Raw genomic sequence first — 24,359 nt, forward strand, 5'->3', positions numbered from 1 at the left:
TCTCGAATACCTACGCGTACATGTCTATCGATTAGTACCTTTTTAATCGTACCCCTAGACCACAAGCTGATTGATCGGAAAACAGTTTATTCTACAAGACAATCTGCCTCACGATGGCAAAGCAAATGCGTTATCGGCGCGCTTCTCTTTCAAAGAGACATACGACCTGTCAACTTATCAAAATTTAATTTCTTTAACGCGGTAAATAAATTAAATAAATAAAATATATATTAATGTGAATTAAAAATACAAATAGGTTTATAAAATAATTTATTGATTTGAATTTAGGATTTTCGCATATAAATAATAAATCGTCAAACGTTTTATAAAATTGAAAAAAATGCGCAGATTGATTTCGAAATCTAATATAGCGAAATATAGGCACATGTATATGTGTACTCTCTTGTTAATAAAAACTTTTTCAACATTGCAAAAATACTACAATAACTATATCAATTTTTCAAAATCACTTATTTTGATGTAACGATGATTTGGAAAGATTTTATGTATTGATTCCGAATAAAATGTCGTTACTACAAGCTCGAATTTTCGATTTTCTCGAGGATGATAGCGAATTGTGCCGCGCAATGATTAGCGATCCCATTGCGTTTCAAAGTATTAGAAATAAAATCGTAGTATCGTTTGAAAAAAAAAAGCGCCAAAGAGAAATTCGATCGATCGATCAAAATTAATGGACAATAGTGGAAAAGTGACCAATCGCTTATTACCTTCGTTAGTAGGAGAAATGATAAAGTAGTCAGGGAGATTGAACGTTTGCGACTTTTCTTCCGTCGATTGAATTAATATCCGGAATAGAATAATCGAATATTTACATTGCGTGCTGTTCTCGTCATTAATCAGTGCAAGCAAACCGTGATATAACGGTATGTACACGCCCCGTATTTAATCGCGAGTCCCTTGCGAACCTCGTTCGTGTTTGACACGTATGACAGGTACGTTTGTGTGACAGCTAATCCGGACAATCTAAATTAATCGAGCATTTAATCTTTCAGATATCTTTTAAATCGTTGCGCGTTGTTTGAATAGATACCAAGAAAGCTTGAAATATGTCTCGTATCTAAAATATTACAGGGAGAGAAAAATTTCTTCCATTTTTAGATGAGATTTTATCGTAATGAGTAATTATATTTCTGTACTTTCTTAATATTTGTATATTAATAACTTTCTATGTTTACATAGAATTTTGAATACTAAATTACATGAATAAGTAACTTATCTTTTTAAATTCTCGCAGAAAATTATTCTCGTCTTTACGAAAATACATTTAACAAGCAAAAAACAACTATTTTTTTTTTTTAAATATTATAAATTTTCAGATTAATTATTAAGTAATTTCTAAATGGGAAAAGATCGTGCAAATTCTCGCTAAAGGGATATTTCTACAACAGTTTCAGAGACTTTTTAAAAATTTCTCTCTCATAAGTATTCTGTTGAGAGTAATTGCCGCGAATTAATTTGCGTGTTTTAATCGCAACATTTATCTATACACCAGAGCTTCTCTTTACATCTATCTGTTTAGCAACATCGTGGCGACGCGCGATTATACGTCGAACAGTCGATACTCGACACGGTTGAAATTATCACGGTACACACACGGGTCAACGAGTTATCGTGAATACAGGGCCTGTGGACACGTCATTTCGTGTCAGTCGGCGGGAATCGTCGCGATCGCACACACCCATCGCATATTTGCCAAATGGCACTCAAAATCAATAAATAACGATGTGTAAGATCGATAAAAGCGTGATATTCCGGGATAACGTGTAGAAACGGAAATACCTGGTTAAGCTTAAATCAACTAAAGAGGCCAAAGAGCGACAAATCAAATGGTTTTGATCAAAGTCCGCAGTGTATGTGCTGAATAACAGTTTTTTTTTTTTTTTTTTTTTTTTTTTTTTCTACAAACTAGTGCTTGTCGTTTTTAAAGTGAGTAAGAAATTGACAGCTGATGCGTGAAATATAGACTCGCTATTTATTAAGTTATATATAGCAAAGTTTTATTAAAAACTGTTTCATTAAAATTTTAAGGTCATTTAGAGGTCATTTAATAAAATAAAGCTTTTTTTTCTATTACAGTATAGTAGGTATTACACGTAATTCAGAAGAAAAGGGTGAATCGCTAAGTTTATGCTCATTTAAGCCGGATTGTTTATGCAACCGGATCTTTTTATTCACTTAGCTTGAAATGTAAGCGTTTTTCGTGTAAATTCGTTGAAAATACGTCACTCACTCTTTTTCATTCGCGGAGTTTTAGCCAAGCTTGAAGAGAATTATTTCAGGGAGCCTCACGCGCAGATTTTCAAAATGTATAGTACGCAACATTTTTTTCACGAGGATTTGTATCGAAATCACGGTTGTGCGCGATCGTAGTTTTTGCCGATCGGCTTTTGTGATTGACGTATGATTTTGCCGCGGATAAAATCGAAACGGAGAAATGAAGAGATTCGCGAACAATTACGCGCTCGATCTTGAAGCACGAGGGAAAAAAGAGAAAGAGAAAGAAAAAAAAAAAACCGCAACGAAACTGATATTGACGCAGCTGGTAGAAGTGCGACATGGAGCGGGAAATGACGGATTATTAAATTAGTTACTATGACGACCCGGTGGTCAAGGAAATGGATGACCACATGGGTCACAGCGGACAGTCGAAGTCCGACAATCCGACGATCCGACGGCGCGTTGAACGATCAATCGGCACGGAACGGTTCCGAGTTGCGATTTCCAATCGCGACGATCGGAGCAGTACAATATGACACGCGACGATCCTCCAGTGCGTTTCAGAAAACACGCTCTTGTCCCGGGAGATGTAATCGCGTGCATTGACCGAATTACGTGTACATAGTACATACGCAGGCAATCTGATGAAAATTTCGTGATTTTGTCGCGCACAGAAATCGCAACTCGATTTGTCGATCAACCAGCGAATCGTTTAGTGATTTACTGACAAATTGATATACAAGAATGTCGGTAATTATAGTTTGATCGGAGATCGATCCTATGAATAATTATCACGATGGATGGAGCTAATAAAAAGAGAGCGATATCGATGAACATTTTTCTCTAATGATGACTGCATATTTTTATATATTTCTTATATTATAATGAAAAAGATATGTGTGTGTGCAATGTTTACGAAAAAAAAAAAATAAATAAATAAGTAGCTTTAAATAGCTGATAAACTTGGCAGAAGAAACGGGTTTTGTGATCAGTGAAAAGTATAAAATATATCTAGATAAATATTTTGCGGATAATAAAAAATTATTGATATATAATATTTATATTACATTTAAATAAAAATTAATGTGAGTAAAAAATGATTTTTAAACAATTTTCATTATGCTAAAATTTTAGAATTATACTATTATATTAATTAAACACATAAGTTAGTTATGAAATCTGGTGAAATTAAGTTTTATAAAATTACATTACACGCGAAATTTTGGATGGACGGAAATTTCATTGTTTGTTTAGCGTAACAACAGCGTAGCATATTCAGCATTAAACGCATACTTAACATAATGATATTGAAGGCTGAGCAAAGATAACTGAACCGCTTGTGTGTTGAGACGTACACTTCTCACTAATTTCCACAATTCACATAAATGATTTAATATTTGATTTATTAATACTTTACCGACTTTATACAGACTTACTATTAATACGATTTTGTATTTTGACTCGCAGAGTCACTGTAAATCTAGCACTTGTAACTGATTAAGAGATTAATATTAATATTAATAAAGCAAGAAGAGAGCATCAGGTACATCCATGGTATGCATTTCACGATGCATTTCTCAAATAACGCGTTATTTTTTCAGATTTTCATAGAAAATAATATTTCTAAATATATATTTTTTCTTATTAATTTTTTTGCTTACTTGTTGCTATTTATTCATTACGTAGTGAAATACTCGCATCTTCAGTTCTTGAAAATTTGTCAGGAGACGCATTTATCATTTATCATTCGAAGAATCGAAATGCGCAAGATTTGTTATTGACAAATCGTGGCGCATAGAATTTATTCCGACAAATCTCGGAATTTTGTGCAGGATTCATCGTGCGCAAATCGAAATACGAGTGTGCGTCAGGTGTTTGCGGGAATTACGCAAAACTCGATTTCATCCGCACGTCAAACGGTCGTTCCTTTTTGCAGACGGAGTTTTCGACGTGATAAAATCTGCGCGCGCTCCACGTCGATTGGAAAACGTCGAGGATCGCTGAGCGATGTTTTATCTGGACGGAAAAGGAAACGCCGCCGAATAACGCAAAATAAGACTCCTCATCCTCGTTCAACAAGGAGGAGAATTTCGGCTGGTGGCTGAACGATCGGGAAATCGCGGTATTGCAACGCGTAAGGATCATCGATCATCCGGACCAATGCTGTCTTGCTGCGTCGATTTCGAGGATTCGGTGAACAGCCGCAGCTTCGTGAAGGATATGTCGAGACAGGAGCAGGAAAACGGAATCTCCTCGGAGAAAATCGAGCTCAGTTCATTCATCCGGGACGATCTGGATGTCGAGCTGATTGAGCAAGACGCCAAGGAAATGGTAAGAGAAGATCATATTTATTAAAAGAATTCGATAATATGAAATAAATAATTTAATGCTGATGAAGCGAAATATATTAAGTGTGACATTACTAAAGTAATACGTATTTAAATTTTTTAAATTTTACACACGCGCAAAGACATGATTACTGTTATTCTCGTGCTTGCAATTGAACTATCAATAGTGTTAAATGTCAGAAATGTGTGTCCGTGTAAAATAACAACGTTAATTTTGCACTTGTCGAGTTTTTTATCCATGTATTTTCTCCTAAATCTCCGATTTAGTTTTACAACCTCCGCACACGTGGTTGCACTTTTATAATTTTCTTCACATTTAGCAAATGTGATTTTTAATGATTTTTATCTCTCCTTTCAATTTCTATTTTGTTCGTCAATATATTATGCTTTTGCGAAATTGCGTCCATTCCAATTATCGGACCGCAAGACTATTCAGTTAATTAGAACTAAGTAAATAAGTATATAATAATCGATATTACTTGCAAGCAACGATATACTACAGCATTCATTATTTAATCAGACTAATTGTTTTACCACAAATTAATTTGTATACCTATATATATAACTATCTTTATATATTTTTTATATATCTATGTAAATAATATATATTTATTAAAATTTGTTTATTTACATTAGTATTAATCATGAAATGTTTGATATAACAAATATAAATATAAAGGGTGTCAACTGTATACGCTATTGAAACTTGATGGTAGATGCAAAATAGAATAATTTTGATGACATGCAGAGCAGTTGGTCCGAAGACGACAATCAAGGCAGCATAAGGGAAGAATGCAAACCTTTTTGCTACACTCCGGAAAGATTGATCCGATCTCAAGAATACCGGATCCTCGCACCGTCTCCTCGTCGTTTTATCTTCTCACAAGCGAAACTCGTGCTGGAAAACGAGAGCAGAGGACGAAAATCTCGCCATTGCCAGAAACAGTTACACATAGACTGTCTCATCGATTCCAAGCAAATCGGTACGTGTAAAATCTAACAATTCCTTCCTCTTTTTCTCACTCTCTTTTTGTTTCGAACCGTCCAAAGGAAGTGCCGATAGAAACACGCTTGTTTCTCCAACTGGTACCTCGAGCGAAACCGGCAACACACAGTACCTGACCTGACCTAATAAAGTTTCGCGGTTTACCAATGCGTGGAATCGAGTTGCTTGACGTATCAGATTTACTTCGTTCCCAACGTCCCCGCGCTAGCTTTTAAGCCTGCGAAAGATGCCGAGTAGCGTGAGACTGCAAAACTCTGCTACTGGCATTGTTGCCGTCGAGCTTCGATCTTGGGTGAGACTCGATTGAGTCTGTCAGGGCAGTAGCTGAAGAAAGTTAATGGAATTGGCTCTTCGAGACTTGAGCGATGATGCGAATTTAAGCTCGCTCGACATTTTCCACGTTAGATGTAAACAGAATTATTTAGATTTAAATATAAATGTATAAATTATTATTTAATATCTCGAATAATTAATTAATTAATTAATTAATCGTGGGTAATAAAATACTTATATGAAAACTAATAGTCTCTGCGAAAGTGATAAAAATAAAATAAAAAAAGCATTTATGAAAATAATCAAATTTAACCGTCAAACTGAACACGTGTGTCTTTTGTGTCCGTGCCATTTTTAATCCATTGTTTAAAAAAAATATTAATAAAATCTCGAGGTTGGAAACTTATCCAAAAAAAAAAAGTTTGTGTCAAAAGAGACTTATAACTGAAAGGACAATTTAAACAGCTTATTCAGTGCAAAGTGCTACCCACGTGTTCAGGATTACGGTAAAAAAAAAAAAAAAAAAAAAACGTGTTCAGTTTGAGGATTAAATACGATTAGAAACATACGCGTGTAAAATATACATAAAATCATGAACGCAGGTGCAACACAGCTAAGGGCGCTTCTGAACTTACCGATCACAGATATAAGGACCCACACGATTTCCTCGTCCACATTCGAACACGAGCAACGAGTTATTAACGATTTTAACGCGTCGGTGAAATCAGACGATGATCATCCAGCCAATCGAGATTGTAGTTTGCAAAGTACGGAAACGGTCAGCAGCAGCAGCAGCAGCAGGTCAAGCTATGACATATTGAATTCCATCGGGGACAACTGCAAGGATCTGATCAGTCAGCCACTCTCCCTCGAGGACACTTCCAGTATACAGAGCAACTATTGGAACTTGGACACGCAGATTGACGCGCAAAGCACACCGATGTGTCTCTGCGACGAGCTGGCGATCGCGTCGAGAGATCGTATCATCAGTTTTGGAAACGTATGTTCTTTCGCATTATATTAAGCTCCAAATTGTATTAAAATTGAAAATTATTTACTTTTCACTGACGCAAATTTTTTTAAGCTAATGGAATGAATTAGTAAAATTATATAAAAAGAGAATTTTTCAAACTAGCTCTTCGAATTTTTCGATTGAAATAAGTTGATAATTGTGTCACATAGATTAAAACGAAATAAATTATACCGCAGAATCGAGATTTCGCTACCAAAAAAATAACATCTATCCTCGAGAATCTTCAAAGCGAAGAGGCAAGGATCCTTTTGGAGGAAGAGGATTTCTTCTGCGATGGCACGTCCTCTCGCGATCGGTTAACCAGATTGGCTCTGGCCATAGAAACGGACGTTGAAGTACCGCCGGCAGTTTCCGATTCGAATAATTGGATACACCATCTTCGTGATAAAATAGAACGACTACAGCTTGGCAATAAAGAGATACATAGAGATATATATGGTTTACGTACAAATTTTCAAGTAAGTATTCATCGTATTTTTTTCCTTTTTCTTGGGCATGAAATTATTCGCAAGAATTAAATAGTTTTAGATGTAATGAATATAAATGTCTTGGTTAGCGAAATTTTTGGAGAGACTATTCAATAGAGATTGCAATCTTTCAAATATATATTTTTATAATTAAAAAACTCTATACAAGACTATGCACTTGAATTTAAATATAAAAGAAGAATCAATCTACCTCATATATGTATATATTTGTATCTCGAGATTTCTCCATTTCTATAACTGATTGCAAGTTTAAATAGCTTATACGTACATACATATAACTATAGTCTTTACATCTCTGAAAATTTTATATTGACAGTGCGACGAGAAGAAAGCGGTTGGTTTGTCGAGTGATACATCGAAGCTGACAGAAGACATTCATGAGTTGCGATATTTTGATGATTTATTGAAGCTCTTAGAAGGGGAACTCGAAAGAATTTCCAATAGAAATTGGCCATTTGTTCTAGGACATAGTGAACCTCGCGAAGAAATGAATCTAATAATCTAATTATGATCTCAAAAGAGCTCAAAGATTGCGAAGATGTGATTACTACTCTCAAAAAGCATTGTGAATGCTCTTCAAGCAAAAGCACTTTCTTTGGAAAGAGAATGCAAATGGTTCTTACGTCTTTTTTTCTTCGATATTCCTGAGTTTGAGATTCATAAAAGAAAACTTTTTTTTACAATAGGTGACTAATCTTTTAGAATATGATTAAATATAATAAATATGATAAAGTATGATTAGCACAAAAAAGGTCGAGTTTCAAGAATCTCGAGTTCTGTTTCAAAGTGAATAAACCTAACGAATAATTTGTTTTCCTGGCAGAAAGCAAATTTCGTGATATTTTATCGAGGGCAAAATGAATCTCATATGGCAAATAACTATCAAGCTTTATAAATACTGCAATTTGACATACGATACAAATAAATTTCATTTTATATATTTCAAATTCGTTTTAATAAAATATTAATAAATCGAAATCTTAAATCTTTATATATGTCTGCTCAACAAAAAAAGAGAATCCGAATATATATTTTGTTTTACTAAACAATTTATTATTTATAGATTGTATATATATGTATTTGAATTCACATAAACACATAGCACCGAGTAAAAAATTTCTAATATAACACATTGTTGCTACATTCATCGTTACACATTCATCACATTAATTTTATCACTATATCACCGCGACTGGTGGCATTTTCAATATACGTGCGTCCACGATTGCTACATCGCCCTTAAATATCCATGTTCTTATAAGCTAATTCGTAAGTACTCTATTTACTTCGTAAATGCTACCTAGTGCTTTGCTCTAATGTTGTCATTCTTCGATTCGTTTATAACGCAAAGTAACATGTTTGCGCTTCTTCTGCGGAGCGATCGCAACATCAGGAATTGTGATCAAGTTAGGTGACATCGGTACGCTGCATGTGCCTGGCGTGCTGTCGCGAGGAATCATGATAGGCGATTCCCGCACGTAACATCTCGCCGTGTCGAAACACGTCGTGAGACGTGGAAAAGGGTGGTAAGGTAGGTAATGATGGTAGCAGGCAGCTCAACATGCTGGCACCGCTGTCCGAAGAATAGATCCCGTTGGTTGGTGGCACCATGGACGCGTTGCATGTAACAGGAGTGGATCCTGGCAGCGGATGTCCGTTTTGATCATTGGAACCTAATAAGCTCGAACTCGCACCTATCAGGTTTCCTAAAGACATTAAAAAGATCTAAGTTTGTTGATACGGTACAAGATAACAGAGGCTTGATATCTTCATGTATTTATATTTCCATCGAAATAGACACATATGTATGCACGAAGCAATTTAAATTATAAACTATATTGTTGATAATGGAAAATGTAATATTTCAGAAATATTAGCCTGAAATATTTATTAGTTATGTTGATTAATTAAAAAAGAACAGATATTTTTTTATAAATTACTTAAAAATATTATTATCATAATAATGTTAGTGATTAATATGTGATTTTTATTCATAGTATTTTAGAATCAAAAAAACAATACAATTACATCAGGATGATGTTTCATAAACGCGGACAAGATCATAAAAGAAATGTTCGTAATTTGTTTTTAAATAAATATAAGACTTAATATCATAAGGCTTTAATCCGTGATAATGTAATAAATGTGCAAAATATTCCAAGTGAATATATTTCGATTGCAGTCACGTTTTCGCAAAACACTGACAATTATCAGCGTTTATAATCGCACGATTGCAAAGTTTATATGTAAAGACGAGATTTGTAAAATCATGAATATTCGCGTGTAATCGCTTTAGCGAAATTAACGCATCTGCTAATCCTTCGAGAATACCACGTGCATCATGTAACGCATATAAAGCATGACAGTAAAATTTTAATGTCTCTCATTGTACAATATTTCTCCGTCGAATCAATGATTTACAACGAGTTGATTATTAGTAATAATTATTTTCTCAATATCCTATATATAATCCTGGATAGAATCTCTTTTATTCTGTATCTTTTTCTATAGAAAATTAATTTTTCCCCCGTACAATTGTTTTCTATATTTTAAATAACTTGAAATGCGATTCACCTGGAAGACTGACGCTCGACGCGGAACTGACAGACGAGGCGATTGACAAAGGCGTCATCATGGGAAAGTCCGAGGCCTCGGAGGACCTCACGGCGAGATGCGAGTCTATCCTGGCGGTGGGACGAACGCATGCCAACGATGACAGACCGAAATCGTTGGGTCTGTCCGTCGCCGCCCGCCGATGCCTCGCGTGTATGCCGGACTTGCCGCTATTACCCAGACCAAAGTGCAGAAGCTCCAAATGTCTTCTGAGATTTCTCGATTGGCGTAGAATCGCGCCACATAACGGACACGATGCCGGCTGATCGGACAGACTGCGCGTCTTCGATAATCCGTCTCCTGAAACGTTAAATTCCTCGTCAAAGCTAGATAAATTTCAACACAAAACATCATGAGCATCTCACCTCGACTCATGTCAGACATCGTGTCTCTGGTATGGTAAAATATAGATGAGATAGCAATGCATGTGTAGCTCGCGCCAAGTTTTTCATGAAAAATAACGCAACATACAATATCACATACTTTATTTGCAAAAGAAAAGAAACTGAATAATACATTATTATTACCCGTTATCTTATAATTCTCCTTTTTTCATCGAAATGCTAATCGTTTCGTATATGCACACACTATTGTCAACGGTCCACGCGTACACAGTAAAATCCGTCATTACAAAATAGGAATGTGCACCGATTTCACTTTGCGGCTGTTGTGGAAGATTCTCGGTTTCGTTATAAAATGGTATTTGTAAATACAATGAACGTATTCAAATATATTGCTATTAGACCATTCCATAGTGAGGAAATTAAAGAGATAGTAAAATGAATTGTGGACGAACTCGAATTGCACGATTATAGAAATCCCGATTATCTTATAATCATATAGTAAAAGAATAAGAATTTTTTATTTCACGATAAAATTTTTTTCACTATACTTAAAACTTACATCCATTAATCCTACGGTATCTCCTTACATACTAACGCGTGGAAGATTCTCGTGTATAAACTTAATCGTATAAATATGTTTCGAATTGATCTAGTTAAATAACGCGCGTAATTGCGAGCAATTACCAATAACTGTTCGCATAAATGGACAATTAAACTATACAAATAACGCAAGACTTATTTTTTTTTTCATTCTCACGTAACGTTGTCATAGCACTTTCGAATTCAATCACCATAACACAAACGAACGAAATCCGCAAAACTACAAAATAATCAATAACAACGCTCGTGTTCGTCACGGCGCGAGTCTTCCTTGCTGTACATTTATCTGGCAATCGTCGGCGACGGAATGCTGCTCGGTGGCGAAACCGCGCTCTCAGGCCCATGCAACGTCGGCGAGGGTAGACTGGGCTTACAAACTATCTGCTCGCAACTATTACTACCACTGTCGGTCCCATAAGTTACCGACGAATGATCGTTATAACTGGACAATTCGACTTCAGGCTTGATTTCCATCATCGTTGCATCGGAATTCTGCGTCATCGTAGTCGTCGTCGAGTTGTTGGTGAACCGGTACTTGCACGAGGACAACAGGTGCCTGCGTAGATTCCTCGCTTGGCGCAACGTCGCGCCGCAAAGTGGACAGACACCTGGACAATCGGAAGCGCCGCGCGCCTTGGATTGATTCGCGCTTCCCGCCTGAGTAGCCGCTAAACTGGACAACGACAAAGCGGATGGAAAACCCATAGAGCTGTGAAACTGTGGTATGTGCAGCGGTGAGAATTGCATTGGCACCGATGGCTGTAGATGCGACTCGCCGTCCAAAAGAGGATCCTGCTGCGCCGCCTGATGATTATCCGCGATGGACGATTCTTGAAGTCGCGGTGAATGACTGCTGCCCTGATGGTTGTTCGCGTAGTTTCCAACCAGGCAGTTGTTGCCCGCTGTTAACAGACACAAACACAATGTTACCATACGGGGCTGAACTGACGTTGCTTTGGCTTGCTTGCTTTAAATTTGTTTCTCTCGCTCTCTCGCTCGCTCGCTCTTTCTCTCTCTCTCTCTCCTCTCTCTCTCTCTCTCTCTTTCGCTCTCTCTCCCCCTCTTTCTGTCTCTCTCTCTCCTTCGGTCGAACGAATTGGAGGACGACCAATCAGAATTGCAGTTCAACCCGATCGATGGTTGTGCTTGTGTCCGTTTTAATTAAAGCGAAAAACAAGATCTACATATACGTACGGAGCCTCTCATAAGCTATTTTATTATATTTAGTTTTAGGATGATTATTACTAAACATAATGCATCGGACACAAAACACAAATGAAATTGCTATTACTATCTTACATTCTGCTTAATTATAATCTTACAATTATCGAAGTTAACTCAAAAATTGCAGTGACTGTCTGAATGTCTTAATAATGAAGTAAAGAACTCCGAGATCAATCATGCAGTATTTAAAAAATAAAAGAACAAGTATTTTATTGTATATGTATCTTGTCAACTATAAAAATGTAACAAAAACTGTAAAAAAAAAATTAATAAAATTTATAAAAACTGTCGCATAGCTTATAGCTTATACTTTGTTTCTCACTTAAGATATAAATTAATTTATAAAAACGAAATATTTACAAATTGTTTACCTGTATCATCAGTCTGATCTGTAGCGTCATCATCTTTGTTTTCATAAGGCATTGTTCTGTTGTTATCATCCCCAAGTCTGTTTTCGCTAGTTTCGGTAGTATTACTGGTACAGGGCCATTTTCCAGAGGACGTGGACGACTTCCTCCTCTTTTTTCTTCGTTTTAGTGGATTATACGAGTTGAGTGTCGCCTTTGACAAACCTTCGCTTGGTGTTGGTATCGCTGATGCAGGAACTTCTTCTCCGCTCTAGATATAAATATATAGGTACAATGTGATCATAATATTATACAAAACATATAACAGCTTACTCCAGTTTTCTATTTAAAATCATGAGCTAAAGTGTATTGGAATATACCTCTGTTACTACAGTTGGCGGTGTTAATCCATGGATGCACAAGCAATGGGCAGCCTGAAGTAAGGAAGGCAACTGCGATGGCTCGACGCTTACCTCTCCACGGTAAACAAATTCTAACAAAGATTCCAAATCATCTGCTCCAATCCCTGCTAGCATGACCACTGGATGCTGGCATGGCGTGCTCTGAATAAAGCGTTTTGTTGCAGTCAAATTTTACATTTTCAGATTACATATTTTTATTTGGTTCCTTTGTAATAACGATACCTTGAGCAGATCCAACAGAAATGGACTGGCCGCGCAGAGAACAATTTTATGCGCAGGAAAGCTACGACCGCCAGCAGCTAAAGTAACGTCCACCAAATCACCATGTCCTCTCAATAGTTGTACCGCAGAGACCAGAGAGGAACTAAACTCTCCCCAAGAGAGACTGTAGAGCTGGCTGCTGCTACCCATTCCGTATTGAAGAGCTCAACTGTACAAGAGAATATATTAATATATGTATTTAATTTTTCAACTCACAAAATTCTCACACCGTTACACTCGATGACAAAATATATCATGTGTAAGGCGCTCAATATCAGATTCAACAAAGCAATGATTATTGTTTAAACAATTTTTGCATATTTTTTTTCTATCTCATTATAAAACAAGTCTAGAAACAGCTGATGAGATACAATGCATGAAATACACATAGCTGCAAACTTTCGCCAATTAAATAATACTTTCGATAGTAAAACGAACATTCAGATTTGTCTCGAAAATACGAGAATACCAAGACTGGTACAAAGCAACACATGCACTGATAATCCGCTAGCTAACGGTAACGATGCGTGTGTGCTCGCCGTCACCCCCATCCAACGTTCCTTAATTAGTGCCCCCACCCGATTAAGCGTCGCGGCGTCGTGCCGCGAGTTAACCTAACAAACGTAACGGCTACCTGTGACAGCGTAGGCCTCCTGTACTCCTGTCTCGCCGACGACGACGACGACGACGACGACGATAATCGGAGTCGCAGTCGCGCTGACCTTTCCCGATTCGCAGTCGAACGAAACGAAATCAGGTTGGAGAAAGTCGTACTCGCGCACGGGGTCACATAAGTTGCGAGTCCGAGCTGGTCCGAACGGCTGCGAGATTCAAACCGACGGGCAGTGCGGCGTCAGGCGACGCGATATCCTCGGAACAGGAGCATCGCACGGGCAGAAACGTGACGCCGCGATGATGGTCGCGGAACGCGGAATTCCTTTCGCAAACTGCGGCGCGGCACGCGACTTTCTAGGCGAAAGATTCAAACTGATTCAAACCCTGTCAGAAGCGATCGCGTATGCGTGTTAATACACACACACCTACGTCACGATGCTACGTGACGCGCGGCGACGCCCCGCGGACGGCGGACGAAACGCAGTCGGAAGCCGGAAGTTTGTTGAAAAGGCGCGAATCGTTTGATTGGCGCGTGTCCGATTGAAAATTAATTCGGAACTCTCTGTAACAAATAAAATAAGTAAATTATATATATATATATATATACATATACAGGGTGTCCGGTACCGGATTACCGGACACCCTGTATATATATATATATATATATATATATATATATATATATAAATTTTTATTTGTCAATCTCGATGGACGGGTAATAGAAGAATGCGAATCTCAAATCCTTTGCACCTTTTTACACTTTCTTTCATTTGACGTAAAACAGCTGTACGTATTACTTACGATCTTTGAGGGAGGAAGCGGGAGATTGCATGAGACGCATGTGAAAAAGGCGTCGGTAAAAGGAACGGACTTGAGTATTTTGCCGGTGCGCGTGGCATTTCGATGAATACGCATGCGCTACCACGTACGTACCACATACCACTGTGCGTTAATTGACACCTCGCCAACAAGCTTTAACCGACGTACACTGTGCTCCGATCACACTGTATCTACGACGGTCAACTCCAGTGCCTTCGGAGTCGGTGGTGTATCGTGTTTGTTGTCAGCGCGTATTTGTATTGTCATTGAACTGCATTTATCTATCTCAATGTCGTCCGGTAGCTGGGAATTGGTCAGCAGAAAGAAGGACAGGGGGAACGACAAGTCCAACAAGCTCACGAAGGCCGAGAAGAAGAAATTTATCGAGAACGCGCCGAAAGTTGAGGACTTCTGTAAGTCATCTGGCATAACCTATCTACTTGACAGCTCAATTATCTAATTTTCTGTAACTTTACTTCATTTTTATACAACTTTATCTATACAATCATACAAGATATCGTTATAAAAATTATACGATCCAGCTGAACAGTCGGCCGACTATGTTTGAAAAAAAAAACAAAAACGGTCGCATATGGTACTTATGTATATACTTTTTTCCAAGATTCAATCTGCTATTACTCTTTTTTTTGTCGCAAAATCACAATAAATATGTGATGTTTATATAAATGCAAATTATCATTGAATTATCACTTTGAATTATCATTGCTTTATAAATAAGCGTTGATTTTTTGCTACGATATGTCAACAGTTATCTAACTGAACTTATTAATGATTTTAGTACCATTGAGTCAAGTGAAGACACTGTATGACAATCTGGATGGAAACAAAGAGAATAAGAAGCCTGCTAAGGCACAAGGGAAAGAGCATAAGACAAAGGAGAATGAGGAGAAGAAGAAGCAGCAGCAACAACAAAAACAGCAGCAGCAAGCTGAGAAGAAGAAACAAGAGCCAAAGGAGAAACCTCCAAAAACTATTAAGGATGCATTAAACATGGTAAGGCTGCTTTTGATTTAAAATATAGATATAGATGTAAAAATAAATTTTTTTTTGTAAAAGCACAGACATATTTAATTATATATTAATTTCTTGCAATGTATATAGATCAATGTGCAAGAGCTCAATGAACTTTTGACCACTGCACAAATCAGATTTCCTGAAGCTCCTTTGCTCTGGTTGAAAGAACTCAATGCTTTCCTCAACATCAAGATACCCATTAGCAAGGAAGACACAATATTCTCAGGAAAACCCAAGGATTATCCGTTAAGTCTAGTACCTAAGGCGATCTCTTCCATACTCGAACAGGCGGTGGAAATGGCGGGGCAGCAGACTATACAAACTTTTTATGAGAATACTCTTGTGGCAATGGCCACCGATATGGTGAAGGGCGTCCCCGTTATCGGGCACAAGATTTTTTTGCAGTTGCTAGCGCATTTAAATCCCGAAATGACCGCCGCCAACATTCCCAAATTGATTAGCGTAAGGAACTCTTATGAAAACAGAAAAAATATCGGCTTGTCTCTCTTGTGGGCTTGGTCACAAGCCGGCAAGAAGAACTTGGCGGTTGGCTTAAAGATTTGGCACGAGGTAATGTCACCGATGCTGGAAACAAAGAGCTATGCCAACTATGTCGTGCAAATTCTCAACGATCTTGTTTTCGGCCACGACAACGTTCACGACCTTAATTTGGATCTGTATTTGGATATTATTATGGATACTTACTCTCAAAGATTTCAAAACATTCAACCGGCAAATTTGGGAAAAGAGATTAACACAAGTATCGACAAGTTGCGAGTAAGTAATGCAGCGTGAGTTTTTTTTTCAAAACGTGCCTTGATTTTCGTATATCTGATTAATCTTTGATTTATCTTTTGCAGTCGATATTGTTCAGAAACAAGGATATAAGTTACACAAAATTATTTGAAATGTTAATGGGAAAAATATCGCAAAAGTCGGATCCAAATTATAGACATGAATTAGTTAAAGCTCTCGCGGACTGCCTTGTCACGGAACCTCTTTGCTTTACTATTTGGAATTCCATTTATACTAAACATTTATACCAATCCAGTCTTCTTCTAACGTATATCGGTAAGTGTCTGCACTTTTCATATATCGTAATGAATGGATGTACATTTATACAAAATCATTTTTATAGATACAAATTTACCTAGTTTGCAAACAAAGTTCAAAACTAAGCACTTGAAGGAAATTCTCGGATGTATTCTAAACAATAATGAAAAGTGGAAAAAAGCCAAAGATGAAAATTTGGCACTTGCGTGCAAGAAAACATCTGAGGTGAGTTCTTTTTTTATGCATTATTATTATATTTTATGATAAAAATTTTATGATAATATAAAATATACTAAATAAGCATAAATTTGTGCTTTTGTGGTATAGATTAATTTATAACTACACTGTTAAAGAAAATGTGAACATATTACTAAATGATATGCACATTATTTTTATCAATTCCAATTACATAAACTGATAATATATCGTGTTTTCGATTATTAAAGTATTTTCCAAGTCCATTTTAATATGAATATAATACACTTTTTGTATATAGAATTAAAAAATATCTAACATAATTAGTAATCGCTACATATAAATGTTGGTAAAAAATTTCTTTCTCCACGTTATTATAGAAAAAAATATACTTAATTATCTGTTTATTTTCAACCGGGGGAAAGTGTTATAATCGGTTTTTTTTTTTTTTTTTTTTTTTTTTTTGCATTTACTAACAAGTGCAACAGCGAATATCTTCCATTTTTTATGTACAAGGTATACGACAAGTCATAATAAAAATATTGCTTTCCATTGGATGTATAGATCGTATATATAGAGTCGTGTTTACAAAAGCGCTGCAGGCGTTAGTAAACGCATGAGAGCAGTGGGGAAAAAAATTACTAGTTATTATTAAAACCAATTACGTCGTAAATCCCGAAGCATGACATTCCGCCACTCGGTCTCTAATAAAGATTGCGTGCGCAAATAGTAGGTAACAATCATAAATTTACATACTCTCTGCGCGTTGCATTTAATTTAATACTTTACGTGTCTCACGGTATATTTCATGTATATAACTTGGTGTGCAAACGCGTAGAAAACTTAATCACTTTAACGGATAGACAGTGATAGTTGTGGATAATAACAAAAAACTTGGAAAGTATTTCTCCTTTTCACTGAATTCTTTTGAGTTGAATAAATTTTACAAATTTTGTCACACTTGCCAAGCAAACAACTTTCAATTCGTTATCACTAGTACTCTGCAAATGTAATTTATTCTATATTTAGTATAAACTTAATTGACCTTTTGAATTTCTGATATTAAGATTTCATTAATATTATCATAAAATATTTTTATATCTTTTGATTAAAATTTTCCTATTTTTATTTATCTATCTAAACATGTGTGCATAAATAATACTATATATAGCTTTCTGGAGAAGAGAAAGAAAAAAATATACTTGTAAACAGTTACATGAAAGTGATTTGTGCAAGATTAGAAAATGCGATATATGCATATATATATATATATATATATATATATATATATATTTATATGAAATTTAATAGGAATAAGAATTCAGTTGAAACAAATATAGTAATTCTCAGAGAAAGTGTATCAACTCCTAATTGATATAAAAAAAAAAAAAAAAAAAAAAAAAAAAGAAGCGTAATGGTCGATATAAACAAACTGCACGTGCTACGTGCTTCGTGAAGCAACGTGGTCGTTGATTAAATTCAATTATACGCACGTCGTAGTGCGTGACATTATACGCAGTACGTCCTGTGCGTTATCATTCCTATCCTCGAGCACCACGTATACATGTGTATCAACAAATTAAACTCCGTAACATCGATACCCATTATAAATTCTTCAAAGTTTTCACAAATTGGTATTTTGAAATATATACTTATATACACACGTGTGTGTACGTGTGTTCGCTCTCTTTCTCTCTCTTTCGACATCTGTCTCGCGATAAGACATTGTATCGTAAACAGTGCGTCACTTTACTTGCCTTCCCCAAAGAGAAATGACTTGTCCGCATACATAGATCGAAGATCGCGCGAGTTAAAATAAATTAAAATTAAATAACGCTTATTTTCCATTATTATCTTGGTGTATTTATACGTTCTCATTGTTAGATAGAGACCAGCGCGCGAGCGAGGAATAAATTTACATTTATTTCCGCGTATAATAAAGGTTTTTTTCGCGACGCAAATCGTTCTCTCGAGCGCTTTTCTTTGCGATTGAAAAGGATTTTGCAGAGTTTCGAGAGTTTGAACGGGGAGATTTGGGGAGATTCACGCTGCGAAAGGTCCGAATAAGGGATAAGGGATCGCTAAGCTGACAGTCGGTGGTCGGCGGCCACCGTCATTGGTGATCTGTCATTCGTCGCCCGTCGTGGAATGTGGAACCCGCTCGGCTCGGGCAGTTTCGTCCCTGTTCGACGCTCGACAGCGAGCAGCGAGAGGCGGCGGATTCGATTGTAACCAACTCCGTCGCATCTGCTCTGCTCTCGCCTCTCGCTCACAGGTTAGGTAGTTGTTTTCGGGAGTGTACGGGACTTATTGATCGCTCGCGTTGCCCCCTCACGACGCGATCAGCTATACGACATTGACATCGTTCGTGTATATCTTGCGTTTTTCTTTTTTTTTCGGAGCACGTTTCGCGAAACGGGATCAACGGAGCCCAGTACACGTAACGGCTCTCGCATCTCAATTTTCCTAAAGGTAAGATAAAATTCTGCGCGCATCTGTGTATCTAATATCTACGTGTGTATGCATTATTATACACGTGTGCGTGCGTATGTGTGTGCCTCGTAATCTCCTTTCGACACAACTCGTAATTATTTATGTGGCAAGACTCGCGCTCGAGATGAAAAATCTAATCGCACGACCAGCTGTATTTTTTTAGCACGTCGCTATCAGGCCGATTTGTCGATACAATATCAATAAAATGTTTTTGTCAGCAACTGTCGTTAATTAGTTGTCGCGTAATCATGGTTTCAAAGTCCTTTCAAAGACTTGCGAAACGTACAATTTTTCTCGTATATATCTCGACATATTATTTCGCTTCTGACAAGCACGGCGATTGTTCTTGTAAATCTGCTGATGTAATTGTGTTTATTACAATCAATTAAAATTCATTCTCGCGGAATTTAAAAGAAACCAACGCGAGAAACATATGTTGACAGGACGGCGAGATCTTTGCGTGACACAATCTTTGTTTGAGCAATTATCTTTCAAAGTTTGACTCGAATTTTGAAGAAAAATAAATTTTTTAAGAAACTAATCTAATTATTTATTCTTTCAGGCACTATTGAAGAAAATGACCTCTTCCACGCGTCGTGGTTTTCCATGGAGATCTGCCAGTGTCTTTTTGTTACTGCTTATTGGTGCTATTGTAGCATACGATACAAGGAAACATGGCTCCTTTGAGGGTAAGAAACTCTTCAAACAACAACACTAATCACTCTCATTTCACAAATATGCTTCTCATTCTAAAAAAAAATTATTCTCTCATCTCTTTTGAAATTTTTCGCAATTGGCATTTAATATAAAATTTTTGTTCGGAGGAAATTACAGTCTCACCACACCTTGTAATGTTCACAATAGCGTGACCAATCAACGTGTTATGGTTGACTGGCAAAAATTTCTATTGCTATCATAAACATCATAAACATCATGTCCATTAAATATACACTTTTATCTCTCTGTACTAATTTCTCTTGTAATTAAATTGGAGATACAAATTGATTATACATTGGCATTTATGTATTGTAGCGTCCCAAATTGGAAAGTTCTTGAAAACTAACGGAATATTGAAATACATAGAAAAAGGATGGGCTACTATAAAGTTATATTGGTCCGCAGGACATAAAGCGATTCAAGATAGCTCACCGGAATATTATAAAGCTATTGTAGACCTAAGTACACCATATATTAAATTGGCTGGTGATTTATACCTTATAATAAGAAATCTTTTATTTAAACTATATAACAATGTTGCATCCTATGTCGAAAAAAATATACCTATAGTTTTCAACACGGTAAGTTGTAATAAAAATTATAAATATTTTATCATATGCATACAATTCTCATAATACTTGTATATAATGATTCTTTCTTACACAGATCGAACAATATGCTCCAGGTGTTATAGAAGATATTAAATCTAAAAGTTTTCAAGCCCTGGAATTTGTGAAAGTTTCCTTCATTCTGATTGGAGAGAAAGTTATTGAACATTCCTCTGCGACGATACAGTGGCTGGAGAAAAATGTGTTTGTGTAAGCATCATACTTATATAGAAACTGCACGCATCACTCTCTAGTATCTGACCGTGATATTTTCTTTTTCTGTCTTCAGGGGTAAACTTAGTCCGGATAATCTTCGTAGTTACGCTATATGGGCTTTCGATACGACGCAATCTTATGCCAGTCAAACATATGATTGGGTATACGAGAAAGTACAGACTCTCTCCAAAGTGCCATGAATAAAATCCATTGGTTTGCTCTACAAAGAATTATTGCGTTGGTAACGAAATTTCCATTTATCCACGCACGTCGGCATTTATTATTTATGACATGAAAACTTTACATATATGCTTTCGAAGATCACGAAAACGTCGGTCATTTTACCTGTGATATCTCAAAAAGAGAGCATCTTATTTTGGTTGGTCCTGACGAAGAAAATTTCGTGACCTTCTGATAAGTATGAATAATCGCGAGTTTTCTTATTAAAATGAATACTTCCATCATTTTTTGAAATCAATTCTTGATAAGTAATATATATCTATATATACATGTATAGGTCTCTGTATGCGCAAAATGCGAACTTTAGTATTTTGTATTTTCATTTATAATTTTGAGGATATTGATTGAATATATATTGGACTATATTGAGTAACTATAAAATAAAATCATCATTTTTCGTAATAGCTTTTCTTGTAAATGTAATAAAGAGAAGGAGTATACTACCAAAGGTAAAAAAAAGAAAAAAAAAATAAGATCATTTATAGTAATAAACTAATGAAAAATCACTTGGCAGAGAAATGGGTCAGAGCAATAACAGCGACAACAGTGATATTTGTAGGAATAGCAGAATAATATTAATAAATATCGCAAATAATAATAATAATAATGAGATGATGATAATAATAGTGACAAAATGCGATAGATGAGTATGACATTATGATGATATAATATAATTTTAACAAGAATATATTAAAGTTTTACATGGGAAGAGATCTGTGGACAGCAGCCACCTCCATAAAGCTACGTATGTAAAAATGAGTGTCTTCATTTCTTTCCTTCAATAGAGCGTTTCGGCAGCGTGTTCTTCTTTATATCTTTTCTCCTCTCTATGCGTGCGTTCACAGCTTTTATCCCTGATTACTTCCACGAGTATGCTTTCATTATATATAATGCCACATTCTAGGTGCGCTTACGTTTTCACAGTTTGTTTCGGCGATTGCACACTATAATTCATAAGGAAAGAAGAGTTTCATCGTATTCTTGTAAATTTGATTACATAGGTACTCTTCTTCCTCGTCTCTAATCCGTGCTAGGACTTCCAATATTTGACTGCAAATAAAAATTTCCATTGAGTCACGCACGCGTTCATGTCATTTAAAAATATTAAAAGTATAATGTTATTATGTTATAAATTTTTAACAAAAAGCGAAATTGTCACGTTGCGACTTGAAAAAAAAAATATTCCATATCGATATGTTTTTTTTTTTTTTTTTTTTTTTTTTCTTCGTATTATACAATATTATATTTTTGTTTTGTTTTTCAGAAATATAAAATATTGCTATCGATAATATCATAAACTGATTATAATTGATTTATATTGTACAGATACTTACACTATCGTACAGGGCTCATTCCGTCCTTTAACCATCAGATCTGGTTGCCACTTTTCTTTCTTTACAGACGGAAAATGTGTGATAACGTCGTTTGCGGACGCGTGAGTCGGCCTGATTTCGCACCATGGACAATCAGTTTCTATCATGAGTCTGTCTGAAGGAATGGTAGTGATTGCGAAAAGATTTTCTTCCGTTTTCAGAGAGCTGAAATGCAAAACAAACGTTATCGTCAACTCAGTTTTTTTTTCTCGAACTCTCACAAGAATCACGCACTATCGATCATACCATCCATTGACGCCAATGTACAAGCCTAATTGTAATATAGAATTTGCATCTTCCGGATTGCCGTCGAACGAATGTACGACGCCTGGCGTCAACTCGTTTTTGTGCTTTCTCAGAATTCGCACAAAGTCATCGCTGGCATTGCGGCAGTGTAGGAACATTGGTAATTTTAAGGTGGAACACAGCGATAGTTGCATCTCAAAATATTTCTTTTGGATTTCCTTGGAACAAAAGTTTAATCTGTCATAATCTAGGCCCATCTCGCCGATAGCGACGACTTTGTCCTTGTTGTTTAGCGCCAGATCCGACAACGTTTTAAGGTATTCTTCTGGATCGCCACATTCTTCGAATTCATTGCAACGGGTCGGATGACAACCAACTGTCGAATATAGTCTATCTGCAATATGTAGATTAATTATCATCAATAATTCATAGATGATAGAATAGAAGAATATAAAGAATTTAATATATAATGCAGTAAATTAGTATAAAAAAATGTATTAAAAGTTATATTAAAATTATTTACAATTCATGAAATTAAAAGAAAAAACATTTATATTGGAATAATTTTTTACACATTTAAAGAAAAATATGTAAAACTTGCCATCGGTTCTTGCTACTTCAAGTGCCTTTTTACTTTCTTCCACGCTACCAGCTGTAATGATGATTTTTGAAAGATTGTTGTTCCAGCTTCGCTCCAAAACCTTGTCTAAATCTGGCTGATGTTTTTGAGATCCATGATAAATGCCTTGGTACATAGAATCTGTTAAATTAGCTCCAATATCTATAAAAATTAGAACGATGACAGAAAATTGCGACTTTGTCTTCTTTTAAAATACATATTTAAAAAACCACTGTAATATAAATTACATAATCTCTATACAAATACAAGCAAATTATACAAGATATTCTGTTTCGTGTACTAGCGAATAATTGACGCTAAAATAACGCAAAGGACTACGAAGGGAAATTTTTCAAGAAAATGCAAAAATTAAATAAAGTTTGCAAACTATCGATTAGAAGCGATTTTAATTGTATCGTTATAACCTTTACGCGAGAGTGTATGTGCGTGACGCTAGATAAATTATGGAGTACGCAGTTTCGTCGAGAACAGATACGCAAGATGATCAAAAAGAGCGTTTACCTATGAATTTCCGTAGATTGGACATTCTAGCTCCGAGCATAGGAATTGTTCCTGTGCAAATTAGCGGAGCCCGAGGAATTTGGTTGAAAATAGATGGAGAGGTTAGCAGGTGTCCCTCGTTTAACCGGCTCAGCGAATTGACACATGGATAAGCCAGACGCTCGGGGAGAACTGACATCTGACATTGCGCTTTCATGCGCAGTAGTATTTTCGTTTCGACGCGATCCTCGCCGCCGCATAACATCGATTTAATAATCGAGACTATCAAGTTCTTTCATTTGATTATCAAATTATGGATGTCATATCATCCATCAAAGTTTCAAAAGTATATATTAAAGAAATTTATATTTGCAGATTTTATCAATATATATATATATATATATAATTTCTATTTTTACAATATATATGTAA

General features: G+C 36.1%; 5 protein-coding genes across 12 annotated transcripts in view; 2 read left to right on the plus strand and 3 right to left on the minus strand.

The window, feature by feature from the left end:
* Positions 1-8,333, plus strand: part of LOC140674375 (uncharacterized) — a 204,455-nt gene extending 196,122 nt beyond the window's left edge. For 4 of the 7 annotated variants that reach the window (XM_072907852.1, XM_072907853.1, XM_072907855.1 and 1 more), the window contains 5 exons: positions 4,175-4,569; positions 5,335-5,569; positions 6,468-6,865; positions 7,075-7,356; positions 7,703-8,333. In XM_072907852.1, coding sequence (XP_072763953.1) covers positions 4,399-4,569; positions 5,335-5,569; positions 6,468-6,865; positions 7,075-7,356; positions 7,703-7,891 — 1,275 coding nt within the window. In that variant the 5' untranslated portion in view covers positions 4,175-4,398 and the 3' untranslated portion in view covers positions 7,892-8,333. Of the gene's footprint in view, positions 1-1,568; positions 1,948-2,013; positions 2,989-4,174; positions 4,570-5,302; positions 5,570-6,467; positions 6,866-7,074; positions 7,357-7,702 lie in introns of those variants that run through there. The other 3 variants (XM_072907854.1, XM_072907857.1, XM_072907858.1) reach the window with 3 other exon arrangements.
* A 71-nt stretch (positions 8,334-8,404) lies between these two features.
* On the minus strand, positions 8,405-10,490 carry LOC140674381 (uncharacterized). The gene is made up of 3 exons (XM_072907865.1): positions 10,365-10,490; positions 9,961-10,299; positions 8,405-9,092 (listed from the first exon to the last, which is right to left on the minus strand). Exons 1-3 carry the CDS (start codon positions 10,381-10,383, stop codon positions 8,794-8,796), a joined length of 657 nt encoding a protein of 218 aa, XP_072763966.1. The 5' UTR covers positions 10,384-10,490; the 3' UTR covers positions 8,405-8,793.
* A 352-nt stretch (positions 10,491-10,842) lies between these two features.
* On the minus strand, positions 10,843-14,231 carry LOC140674377 (uncharacterized). The gene is made up of 5 exons (XM_072907859.1): positions 13,832-14,231; positions 13,159-13,366; positions 12,895-13,077; positions 12,539-12,785; positions 10,843-11,845 (listed from the first exon to the last, which is right to left on the minus strand). Exons 2-5 carry the CDS (start codon positions 13,345-13,347, stop codon positions 11,226-11,228), a joined length of 1,239 nt encoding a protein of 412 aa, XP_072763960.1. The 5' UTR covers positions 13,348-13,366; positions 13,832-14,231; the 3' UTR covers positions 10,843-11,225.
* A 515-nt stretch (positions 14,232-14,746) lies between these two features.
* On the plus strand, positions 14,747-21,943 carry Tmem214 (Transmembrane protein 214). The gene is made up of 9 exons (XM_072907849.1): positions 14,747-15,044; positions 15,431-15,645; positions 15,754-16,443; positions 16,527-16,737; positions 16,805-16,944; positions 19,970-20,096; positions 20,440-20,705; positions 20,791-20,942; positions 21,022-21,943. Exons 1-9 carry the CDS (start codon positions 14,921-14,923, stop codon positions 21,146-21,148), a joined length of 2,052 nt encoding a protein of 683 aa, XP_072763950.1. The 5' UTR covers positions 14,747-14,920; the 3' UTR covers positions 21,149-21,943.
* On the minus strand, positions 21,022-24,193 carry LOC140674378 (deoxyribonuclease TATDN1). Of its 2 annotated transcripts, none has more exons than XM_072907860.1 (5): positions 23,949-24,193; positions 23,409-23,588; positions 22,796-23,201; positions 22,523-22,726; positions 21,022-22,238 (listed from the first exon to the last, which is right to left on the minus strand). In XM_072907860.1, exons 1-5 carry the CDS (start codon positions 24,190-24,192, stop codon positions 22,133-22,135), a joined length of 1,140 nt encoding a protein of 379 aa, XP_072763961.1. In that variant the 5' UTR covers position 24,193; the 3' UTR covers positions 21,022-22,132. The 2 variants fall into 2 exon arrangements, with proteins under 2 accessions (XP_072763961.1, XP_072763962.1); XM_072907861.1 differs by having other exon boundaries at positions 22,808-23,201; positions 23,949-24,189.
* Between the last annotated feature and the right edge of the window lie 166 nt (positions 24,194-24,359).

This window comes from Anoplolepis gracilipes, chromosome 16 (assembly GCF_047496725.1).
Source record: "Anoplolepis gracilipes chromosome 16, ASM4749672v1, whole genome shotgun sequence".
NCBI classification, from domain to species: domain Eukaryota; kingdom Metazoa; phylum Arthropoda; class Insecta; order Hymenoptera; family Formicidae; genus Anoplolepis; species Anoplolepis gracilipes.